Genomic DNA, 12,314 nt, shown 5'->3' on the forward strand with positions numbered 1-12,314 from the left:
TGTTTCAGTGGAAGTACGCTTCGACCTCACCTAGAATTCACAGTTGTACTGGTAGGTTTTGACCCTACTTCTATCCCCTCCGTAAGAACTCCCTAATTCTATAAGTCTCTATCTTCCAGAATTTTCTAACTTACTGAGCTAATAATGTGGCATGTGAAACACTTAAAAAAATAAATGTGAGGGTTGAAGCAAATCCACTGAGGTCATTACTCTGGTCAAATGATCAGTTATCTGAACCATAAGCAATGGAGTAAATGTATCCAAATCCAGTATTAATATAGGATATTCTGAAAGAGCTGGCTTTACATTCTATTCCCTGTTATGAATACAATGTGTTTTTATAAATTACTCCGTGTCCTCAGACAGGCCAAACTGTGTAAAATAATAGGTATGGGGGGTAAGGGCAAGGATTGCAACAACTGCAACATAACCCACACATGTAAAAACAAAATTTGGGTCAGGTCAGCTTACAAATGTACAGGTGGCTACTAGTTGTGGGGCTGTCACTGTTGTCCAAGCTGATCACAAGCAGAAAGACATATACTGTACAGTAATTTGAGGTTGGCAGTGAAAGGAAGTAATTAAAAAACAAGTACAATTATAGAAAAGGCACCAAGAGCACTGACCCCAGTTTTTTTTTTTTTAAACCACAGTCTTTTTGTTTCTCCCTTTCTTCTGAAGACACCAGTTTAAAGCTCATTTGTGAATATTTTTAGGCTTCACAACAAGCCTTGAGTTTTAACTCACAGTTGGCAGCCAGAACCATGTTTTTGTTTTTGTTTTTAAAGAAAATCTCATACCAACCAATTCTCACACTTAACCTGGGATTTTAAACTGGCATTAGCAAATGCAAAATTGGTTCTCTCTATTTGACATTAATAGTTTAATTTTAAAAGCATCAGATTTCTTTGGCTCCTCATTACATGGAAAGAGTAATATACCGTGGCATCCCTTCAACACCAGTCTCCATTTTTTTCACTTTTATTTTTTCGTTATTTTTTCAGTTTTTGATTTTCAGTAGGAGATATGAAAACGTCATTTTTTTTCTAATTTCACACTAATTCTTTTGTCAAATTTTGATCATTCTAATGTTCTTTGTTGGTGTGAGTGGATGGTGTTAAGTTCTGTAATGATTAATCTTATGATTATCTATTTTGCAAAAGTAACTTAATTTTCTTAAGCAATATTAGCATTCACATTACTTGGCACCTTTGGCAAAAAAATTTTTTTAAATAAAATAAAATAAACTCCTGGTAGCCAAAATTAAATGTAAACATATCCTTTTTTTTTTTTTTAAAGTAATGCTACTCTGCCTTTTTTCCTATTTCTAAATACAGTAGCTCTTTTTTATTTTTTTGCAGCTTAGTCATGCTTTAGCAAAATGTTCTTCTACAGAACATTTAAAATAAAGTACTCTTATAGTGAAATAAAGTTTTTTTGTTTCATTTTACAGACCATAGCCACTAATGCTTTGCTTTTGTTCTTTTTCTTGATTTCATGCACATCTCTGTTTTAATATATACAATATATACAAACAATACATCCACATTGTTCTCGCTCATTCAGACAAAACTATACAAATAATTTTATCTTGCCATGTTATTGACCTTTGTGAATAAAATATTTAGCAATTAATATAACCCCTTTCAAATATTTCCTTGCTTTTTTTCATTTCTACCTTTTATATGTACACAGAAGCCACTCTGTTTGGATGAGATAGAGCCAAAACATGGAATTTACTGGCCAGAATGCAGCACCACACTGGTCGTTTAGGTGGCAAATGTCCAGGCAAGGTTTATGATTCCTTGGAATTACTAGTTTCCAAGGTTACTAAAAAAGGCTACATGCTTTACCAATTCTTCAGGAATTCTCATTGCAAGTGAAAGTAAGGCAAACAAATGAAAGTGCTGACATGAGAAAGGGACGAATCAATCACTGTCCTCGCAGGTTCTTGGGGGGTGTGGGGACAAGAAAATAAATTTAATTCTGTAAGCTGTTTCTCATTATTTCCCGTGCATTACCCGTTTACCACACACCCGCCCCTCTGCAAATTTTCACAAGACATTAAAAACCTGCAGATTTTAAAAGTTGCATTAAGTGTGCTGTAGAGATACAAACAAACAAACAAACAAACAAACAGGGGAAAAAAAAGGAACAAAAGAAAACAGTGAAGGAAATGAGAACACACAGACTCAATAATGACTTGGGTGATCTAAGCCCTCCACTGAGAACCAAAGATTCAGCTTCTTGGAAGTAACCGAAGGTGCAGGCCCAGCATTCCGTGTGTTGCTAGCATCGCCCCACCTGTTCTTATCTATATTTTTGGTATAAATATTTGTACAGTTCCACACGATGTTTGAATACAGCCCTAATGACAAGGAAAGTGGCTTCTTCCTAAGATGAGGAAGCCTTTCCAGTTCCTCCTGGTGTCTTGTTTTCCTGTGATCCAACAGAAGATTGAGTTCCAAGATGTCTTGCTGATAAATTAAAAGTTGTCCATGAAAGTGCAAACGCAATGACCAAAACATTCTTGTTAAAATCCTGCAGCTGACTCCCCAAAACTGCAGAGGGATTGCGTGTGCGTGTGTGTGTGTGTGTGTGTGTGTGTGTGTGTGTGTGTGTGTGTGCGCGCACGCGTATGTTTGTTGTTGCATGTCTCTGCTAAAAACAGAAATGAAAACAGTCTGAGAAGCAATGTCACATTGCTAAGGGATGCTGCTGTATGTCTTCAAGTTCCTTGGCCTTTTTCAATTCTTTCACTCTGGAAGAGAAACAAAACACAATACCAGGTGATAACTACAGAGTGAAACTGACCAAATAAAGGAGAGAGAGGGCTGTCACCCCGGAAATGAGAAGCCCAGACAAGCCCCTTCTGAAGACTGACAACAAGAAAACTTGGGAAATTGTTGGGAGAATATTCCAAGAGGAAGATGTGCCCCTGTGTTAAAACGTCAAGTTTTCCATGGGGTGCTCCAAAAACAGAGCAAAGCTATTTGCTTGTTATACTGAATTAAGAGTGACACTCATAGCTTAGAAATGTTTAATTAATTATTTGAGGAACTTCTTCCTCTGTTTGAGAAACTGTTATGAATGCCCCAGAATTCCATGTGATGTAAACTAGGGAACTGGCATGCACATTTATTTAGCTCTAAGTAGACGCAGGAACTGAATCACTGTTTTACTTGTAGACTCCAGACTGCTGACTACCTTGAACCTGACCCTACAACTTACACCAAGCTCCTCTTTCCCACTCCCCTATATTGCCAAGTCTTAGATCTTCATAATTCTTGGTTCCCTCCCATTCCATACTATTAACTGTAAAGTTCATGTTCCTTCTCAGAGCTCCCAGATACCAAAAAGGGACTCTGTTTACTTATCAGAAATACTAGAGTAAGCAAAAAGCTCGAAGACAGCCATGGAGGGCTCAAACTATCAGTTTACAAATTGCCGCTCCAATCTAATTTTCTTTTTTAAACGTGAGACTGCCTATAAAAATGTGGGGCCCAAGGAGATGTGGTGCAAGGGTAAGGTTGTAGGCTCTGAGACCATCAACAGCAAATGTATCAATGGTAAAATGGTCAAGTGCAAGCTGGTGCTTGCTGTGTCAGGCAGTCCACAAATGCTACGTTCCACGGAGTAACATCTGCTTCCCAGAAACAGAAGCAAGAGTTTCTGAAGACATTGTCCCAATGACAGGAAACATCAGATTGGCAGTGGCTTATTCAGAAGTCAGCCAAATGTGGCCTCTGATTCTATCTAAGGTCTCCCTCCTACTGTTCATGCTAGTCCATTAAAAGTTAGTGAAGATGAGTGCTAGTATTTTCTAAATATACTTATTAAAACTCTGGCAAATAGGAGCATTCTGGAAAAAAAACAAAAAAGTACTGCTGTATTACACAGGTTGGAAATGAATGGAAAGGACATATATATTCTGAGAAATTGAATAACTTAGGTTTACAACCTTGAAGCAGAATCATTTCTTAGTAGTGTGAAAACCTGGTGTGATTTCTTCAGAAAGATAAGATATACTCTTTTGGAATAAAGCTTTATCCTTTATATTAAATTGCTATTACATATGAAAACTTGTCTAATTTCCTGCATAAACCAAGCCCAGCTTAGCATGGCTTATTTACAAATAGCATTGTCTTTCCCAAACTGTCTCATCTTTCTTTCTTAAAGCTATGCTTTTTTGTTTACTTGTTTTGTTTTTTGGTTTTTGAGACAGGGTTTCTCTATGAAGCCCTGGCTGTCTTGAAACTCCCTCTGTAGACCAGGCTGGCCTTGAACTCAAGAGATTCACCTGTTTCTGCCTCCTGAGTGCTGGGATTAAAGGCGTGTGCCACCACTGCCCGGCTCAATATGCATTTGATAGTTTAAGAATACCATAGTACATAGGTCCTAGGATGTGGCACCATGTTGCCATATAGAATAGTGTATGATTATTAGGCTCCTGATTTTGGACATGCATACTTGATAAATGACTTCTTAAAAATTGAAACATGCTATAGGTCTGTGTACAATTTTTAAACATGCAGCATCTAGACTAACATCCCTTTTGGCTGGAACAATGCAAGGCATGCACAGATGCCAACCTCACTTTCAGACATGCAGTTCTGTGCTCACGAAGACCCATCTGCCAAAGTCCTGCAAGATGTGCATGCTATGTCAAACACCATGTTTCATTTGTGCATTAGCACAGAACTCATTCATAGCATCGCTGCTTAGACTTGTAGAGCTTCAGGAAGTCTGAACTCAGAATCTGATAGCATCACCACAAAGACAGCCACCCTTTATCTTTCTAGAACCATCAGAAATGCTTTAGACATATTAAGTTCATCACTGAGGTGAAATAAAAAGGAGAGTGAAATGTTTTAGGCAACTTTGTACCAAAGAATCTATAACCAGTTGATCAGGACAGGCCTAAGTTAACGCTATTCATCTAGTTAAACTGGTCACACTGGGGATATGCAGTCACCTCATCTCCACCACCTACTTCTTTCAGAACTAATTAAAATGTCAATTTCATTTTCACAAAGGTTTAAATTAATGCTGAGTTAAGTATGAAATAATGATGTTCTCACAGACAACTAAGGAGAGTGTGTGTCCATACACAGAAAGTCTATATAGGAAAAATGAGAGCATTCCAATTTTTAGGTACATTAATTTTATCCTGGAGTCACCACATTATACTGGAATTATAAATGACATCAAAGGAGTGAAATGCCATAGAATTCTTCTTTAACAAAAATCTGTCAAGGGATGAATTAGAGAAAAGGAGTGGGAAGAAATGACTAACCATATTCCAGTGTCTTTAAAGGTTCCTGAGAACCTGTGACTTTAAGCAGTCATTAAAATACAGCTACTCTCTGTAGCATGAATCTTAAAGATTATTATTAATAAAATCAAACCTGGAGCCAGGTATTGGGGTGAATGCTGGAAGATCAGAGAAGCAGAACAAGCCACAGCTACCTCACCTTGCCAATTCCTCAGCTGATCCTGTTTCTTCAGACTGGAAGCCTCTGAGTCCTCATCCAGAATGAATCTCAGCTGAACTGCTGCTCCAAAGTCTGAAAGCTTAACCAGCCAAATGCTTCTAGTTTCTGGTCTTCACGCCTAATATATCTTTCTGCCATCACTCCCTGGGATTAAAGGCTCACTTCTTGGGATTAAAGGTGTGTCACCATGCCTGGCTGTTTCCAATGTGGCCTTGAACTCATAGAGATCCAGAGGGATTTCTGCCTCTGGAATGCTAGGATGAAAGATAGACAGTGCCACTATTTTCTGGCCTCTGTATCTAGTGGCTGTTCTGTTCTTTGACCCCAGATAACTTTATTAGGGTGCACAATATTTTGGGGAACACAATACCACCACAACTCTCTCCAACTTATAAACACAGAATATGAAATTCATAGGAGTTAAGCAACCTGCCTCAACTTGCCTTGCTGGTAAATGGCAGAAAAGCAACTTGAACCCATGTCTGTTTGACTTCAAAGCCATTCTGTCCCACTCCACTGCCTCTAACAGACAGGCTTTTAAAAATTCCTACTATATTGTTTTTTTTTTCAAAAGACTTTGATAGTAAAAATGAATTTGGAGAAATGCCATACTTTGGATGAAACTGACAATGATTCTATTTTCTCCATTCTAAGATACCATCCTCCATAAAGCACTGTAATGGATTTAATTACAATGTTATGGGGGAAAACACCCACATACAAATTGCCACTGGTGTAATGCAATACTAGAACCCTGAAACATGCGGAAAGAATATGCCTGTAACCCCAGAAGACAGGCTGCAATGCTAGCCAGACCCGCCCTGTTGACACCAACTCACCCGAGACAGCAGTAAACAGACCTGTGCCATCTGTCCTGCTGACATCACAAACGGGCTTCGTGATACTTGAACAGATTATGGGGATAGAATAGGTGTCTACATCTTCCTTTAAATCAAATGCCAGGCGGATAAAATCATGTATTCAAGTTATATTGCCTCCAAAGAAAGATTATACCTCTAAATTGATTTGGGATATCTGAAGTACTAATTTTTTTTTTAATTCTAAGAAACAGAAATTTCACGTCAGTATTTCAAAGAATTTTTAAAAAATTGGTGTTGCCTTATCAGTCACAGACATAATCACTAAACCTTTATCATCAATAAGAAAGCTATATGATATTTAACCACCATCTCTGTCTTCCTCCCTGCTCATGTGTTCTCCATAAGCTACAACAGATACATGCTTCTATATTAATTATCATGCCTGTTCGCCATTTTTTCAGATGTTTCTTTAAAATTTTTATTTTAGCGCGTGTGTGCATGTGTGTGAGTGTGTGTGTGAGTGCGCGCTCTAAGCCATCTCACTGGTCCTAAAAGGTTCCTAGGATATTCTTCTACGCATCCATTCCATTATAACTTCATCTTATAAATGTGTTCATATGACAGAAACTAAAAAATTCAGTGGAAAAAAATAATTCATTTGTGTTTTACTCAAACAAAAATCAATTGTCTGAACTACTTTGTTTGGTATCTCCTGTGCTACAGACATGTTTCAGTACATGAACTTGGTAAACATAGACCTAAATTACTGAAGTTGGACTCCTACTTGAAAATGCAGCACTTAGAGTGCAATCAACCTTGCTGTTTTACAGCCGCTAAGGACTGCTAGGTTTGGGGTTTCTTAAAGAATTACAAATATGAGGCTTATGTAGGACTAAGAAAGCAGTAAACCTAGAAACGCCCAGGTTATCTTTTCTCTGCATCTATGAATGAATGAATTGTACTCCTTTCTGAATCCCACTACACAGAAGACAGGCAAAGTAGTTGTCCATGACTTAGTACAGACAAACACAGGACAGAAGCTATGGTTGTTAGAAGCAATAGGCATTGCTTCCTCTAAGGAGAGCAACAAGGACCACATTTCTTTCTATTTTTAATTACGCGAGCGCGCACGTGTGTGTGTGTGTGTGTGTGTGTGTGTGTGTGTGTGTGTGTGTGCGCGTGCGCACGCGTGCATATACACAAAGTGTAGATGTTCTCCCCTGGAGCTTGATGGATGCCAAGAACCCAACTTATATCTTCTGCAAGAATAGTAAATGTTTTTAACCACTGAACCATCTCACCAGCCCAAGGACCATATTTCTGACTCTCCTCTCAGTAATTTGGAAGGTACTTGAATAGCTTAAAGGTACAGGAATCAGGACATCAAGCCTTTGAATTGTGATCATACAAATATTAACATCAGACAATTCTAAGATTTTCTTGAGCATTCTAGGCTGTAAATCATTGACCCTCTGAGATACCATGACAATCTCAACCAAAATCAAAAAGAAAGCTGCATCATAATGGACTTGAGTGATGTATAAGCAACAGCCCTGAAAGCCAGCAGAAGCCCACAGGGTTGACTCCATCAGATGTCCAATGAGAATTCATGAATAAATGAAAAAGACCTGCTTGAGAAACTCTGGTGAACAATGGCTCCATGGGAAAAGCGTCAGGCAAAGCCGCTTCATTACATCTACTGGGTGACGCTCAGCCAGAGGAATGCTTCATGAGTCAGTGGCTTTCAGCAGGCAGGGCCTTGCAGTGCTGGCCGTCAAAAATCCACAGAGCAGCCCGAGGCTGCTGTCCAGTTAGTTTACCTGTTGCTCTCAGGGCTGCAACAGCTTGTGGGGAATTTAGGGAAAGAGAGATCTTGCCATATTCCAGAAATCTCATTTGGATTGCAAAATAAAAAAGACAGAGAGGCCCAATAAGAATGACAGAGAGCATGTTGTCTGCAATTTAACACACACCACTGTGTTCCAAAAATATTCATTTCCTAAAAGAGGCAAGTGAGACACAATTACTTTGAGATTCATGACATCCTCCATGACACATTCCACATTCATTTCTGTCTTCTTGGATGCACAGGGCCACTTGGAATCGAAACCTCATGCTATAGTTAACTAAAGATGTAGCTAACACATCTGTTGGTCCTTGACCAACTGTTGACCTTTCTACAACAGTATCCTTTCAGGTGGGGTCAGGAAATGAATGGTCCCTTGGATAAGAAGATACAGCAAAGCAAATGCTGATTTGTAACTTCCAGAACCTGGTGACGACCTGCTACAAAAAAGTGAAGGATTTGAAACCCAGTTCTCAAACACAGAGGAAAACCCGTGGCTTGAACATTTGTGTGTGATCAAATGTGCTCTCTCTCCTTCTTCTCATGAGGACCTCGTTTTGGGAGGAGAGCTGTACCCACCCTCTTTGAACATGAGCAGTAAACCCATAATTTCCAAATACAGGTTATTGAATGCCACGGCTGATTGTAAGGGCCCTCCTTGTTACTTCGTAGAGGGAAAGGAGACACCTGTCTGGGAAATACAGAATGGCCCTCATTTAGGAGGGACACAAAAGGACTGTCCTTGAGACAGAAGGGCAAAACCATTTTGTATCTGGAAAGAGACACTGCTTTGTTTTCTCATGTATTTTCAGCCAATTATATCTCAATACCTTGAGGCCAGGTTTTTCCTTAACATGTATCTCAGTGGTTCTGGGGCAGTACCACAAGCAGCACACCAGAAGTCCTTGCAAAAAATGATGCTTCCCTTATACACCTTTGGAAAATTTCTTAAACTTTAGCAGAAACTAATGTGTCTGAGAGAAGAACAAAAGAAACCAAATTCCCAAGCCAAAAACCTTCCCACAGGCTTCTCAGAAGTTGTCGACTCCATTTTCAGTTCCTGGATAAATCAGGAGTGAAGCCTGGGTGGAAGGCCGGACACAAATGACCTGTGTACTAGAAGAGTACTGATGTCCTTTCTGAGCCTTCTAGAGAGAAGATGAAAACGGAGACACACTGGTAATTTTGGGTCACTCTGCAGCTGGGACGAGCCTATGGTGTCCTAAATCTGCTGATGGTGGCGCCTACCTTTGTGGAGGTCCTTCTGCTGTGGACCTAGGAGTTTGGTCAACAACGTGTTTCACACTGCATCACAAAATGTAACTGTACATTTTAAATGATTTTTTAACATAAACTGCTAACTGGTTTTTCTGTACTTTATAAACTAACAAAATAAGCATGTTATCCTCTTTTGACATGCCATCTCAAGACTATACTGAAGGAAATTCAACTTGGGGACTACAAAGGGGGTGCCACTGCAAGTTCCCGAGGAAGAGAGAGGGAGAGGAGATCTTATTGGCAACTGCACAAAGACATAGACAAGTCATTCCTCAAAAAGAGCTGGATAAATGGTCCCATCCCAGAAGGACCCTCAAACCCTCTTGGCTCCTCTCTCTCAAGCTCCCTGCTGACTGCGTGAGGCATGAGGGATGTTATGAAATTCCAGCTTCCCATGCATGAGTGGGAGTCTTAGAGTTCATGGCAGAATGCAGCAGGCACTAGAGAAATTAAAGTAGGGGCTCTGGTTGGCACTGAAGTCACCTTTAGAAAATGTGTTCTTAACAATGCTCATCATTGACATACCAGAAACTAACAGGCTTCAAAAGTGCGTAAGCAACCACTTCTAATGTCAGTTCCCTTCAGCAGGCTCTAAGAACTGCATTTGACATGCAAGATACTACACTGAGTTAAACTGAGGGCTAGGGCATGCACCTGTCCTCTTGGAGGACTCCTGGTTGTTTCTAATGCAAACAGTGCATCTGTATATGCAGCGGGTGAGGAGCCTCATGTACTTTAAGCACAGACATCTCTGAGAGGCTCTACCACATGGGACCTGAAGGCTCTTTCAATGGCAAACAACTGTCTAACATTAACAGGTGGGAACAGCTGAAGTCACCAGCATAGCTGTGGTCTAGTTTTGTTTCCAAGTTTCCCCTTCGTGGTTGGTTTCATTCTTGATTTTAAAGCAGTCACAACTGTTCTACACATAAGTCACTACTCAGGAGAAACTTACGAAAAACTCAGGTCATATCATTAAGTTGGCATGGCAGCAGCCTGTAGAGGCTGACAGAGATAACCTCCATGCAATACTGAATTAACTTCTCCAGATGTTATGTAAGAAAAAGTTACCAAAGTTTATTCAAGTTCCAGCCCAATGTTGGTGAGCTTTTTTTTAAAAGTTTTCTGACATTGCCTTTTACTGTGTCTTTCATGTTTCAGCTGTACTCGAAGATGCTCCTGTGTGTATCTACAAACTGGGATCCTAGTCTCAGACCTCGGCAACACCGTCAGTGTCTGACTACCTAGTCAAGACAACGTCTTTAAAATGCAAATGCTTTTGGAACAGCTACTCCCAAATGTAACATGGAGTCTCTAAGCACAAGATACTCCAAATGTTTTTATTAAGAATTACAATTCAGTGTTGCATGTCTAGCATGCTTTCTGTTATATACTCAATGTCCTAGGCAGGTTTTCCTCACAGGAAAAGGGAAGAATGATTTAAAAACTGTAACTGTAGGGATGGGGTGACAGGGAAGTAGTATCTGTAAATAATTTTTTTAAGCCTAGTACTTCCTAATGAGCTTTTTTTCCTGCCTATAAAATTTGACAAAACAAAAGTTGAGAAAATTTGATGTGGCCAAGTATTGTAATTACAAATTACACTTGCTGAATTTTCCCGGTAATACAGCCTCATGTCAGCAGGAAGTACTGTGTGGAGGGCTCTCCACCTGGTCTGAGCATGCTGGGCAGTGGTCTCAGAAAGTCCTTCCTTCACACTTTCTCATGCATATGAACCTCTACTGTAAGTGACTGCTCTCCTGTTGCATAAAACAGCAGTGTTAGTAGTCAGGGTTAGTTTGTATTTTATTTTATTTTTCATTCAGAATGGATGTGAAACTTGCTGGCAAACCTACGCTGCAGCCCCATGCAAGCAAGCAAAAAGCAAAATATTGAAAATGGAAGATAAGGAGAAACTGGCTAGCAGGCAGCTAAACTCACCCTTTTGTACAGCCTATGGTCCACCAGGGGGCTTTAGACAGTAAAACAACACCAGAGAGCTATTAGCACGTGAGGGTCACAGCAGCAATCTTACCAATAGCTTTATGTCAACCCAAGAGACTACCAAGTGGTTCCTTTTGTGGGGAAGGAAGGGAAGGATGATGGCGGGGATGTGAAATGAGCAGGAAGAAAACCCATCAACTCATTCTTAAAAACCAGTGGGGTCACATGACTTAGGAATGGGACTCCTGCTGATTTCTGAGGCCACTGTCTACCTACCTTGTTGAGAGGTTATCACGGAGTTTTCTATTTAATACAGACTGTAATGCTTCTAACAGACAATAAACATGACAATGTTGTTTCTGAAAGTAATGCTAAGTAAACCAGATGGGGTTACACACACCCAAGGGAAAATACAAGGTAAAAGTAACCCCAAGGAGAGAAATCCAGGACTTTGTCAGGCTCCTTAATGAAATATGTTAATAAACACACAAAATGAAAAGTGAGCAATACACACTTCATGGCCAATATGCAAAGGCTCCTGCCATTGGCTTGTGTATTTTCTATCATCTGAACCACAAAGGGCCAACAAAAAGAGCAGTAGTCTTTATTGTGCTACAAACTGTGAGCAGACAGAGCCCCAAACCTGATGCTCTCTTCACAGCAGACCCTGCCAGCCTCACTGGTCAGAATATAAACTCAAGACACTGAGCTTTTCAGCAAATCCCTCTCAGTAGTTTAAGAGTAGGGTTCCTCTGTCCAGCCTACGTTCGGAAGCAGTCTTTTATGCAATTATATTTTAAGGACCTCACTCTTTCACCTCATCCACTGTAAACACAGAACACACTCTTAAAAGGAACACACAATGGAAAGGCAGTGAAGGACTCAGGTAGCTTTGCTTACACTGCATTTCTTATGTACATTTGAACTCAA

The 12,314-nt window shown here is 39.9% G+C and overlaps 1 protein-coding gene across 12 annotated transcripts in view; it reads right to left on the reverse strand.

The window, feature by feature from the left end:
* Positions 1–631: 631 nt before the first annotated feature.
* Camta1 (calmodulin binding transcription activator 1) overlaps positions 632–12,314 on the reverse strand; it is an 841,450-nt gene continuing 829,767 nt past the window's right edge. For 5 of the 12 annotated variants that reach the window (XM_036177869.1, XM_036177873.1, XM_036177868.1 and 2 more), the window contains 3 exons: positions 11,382–11,412; positions 8,137–8,315; positions 1,489–2,761 (listed from right to left, as the gene is read on the reverse strand). In XM_036177869.1, the coding sequence (XP_036033762.1) occupies positions 2,698–2,761; positions 8,137–8,315; positions 11,382–11,412 (274 nt within the window). In that variant the 3' untranslated portion in view covers positions 1,489–2,697. Of the gene's footprint in view, positions 2,762–8,136; positions 8,316–11,381; positions 11,413–12,314 lie in introns of all 12 variants that reach the window. The other 7 variants (XM_036177870.1, XM_036177874.1, XM_036177879.1 and 4 more) reach the window with 3 other exon arrangements.

This window comes from Onychomys torridus, chromosome 2 (assembly GCF_903995425.1).
Source record: "Onychomys torridus chromosome 2, mOncTor1.1, whole genome shotgun sequence".
NCBI classification, from domain to species: domain Eukaryota; kingdom Metazoa; phylum Chordata; class Mammalia; order Rodentia; family Cricetidae; genus Onychomys; species Onychomys torridus.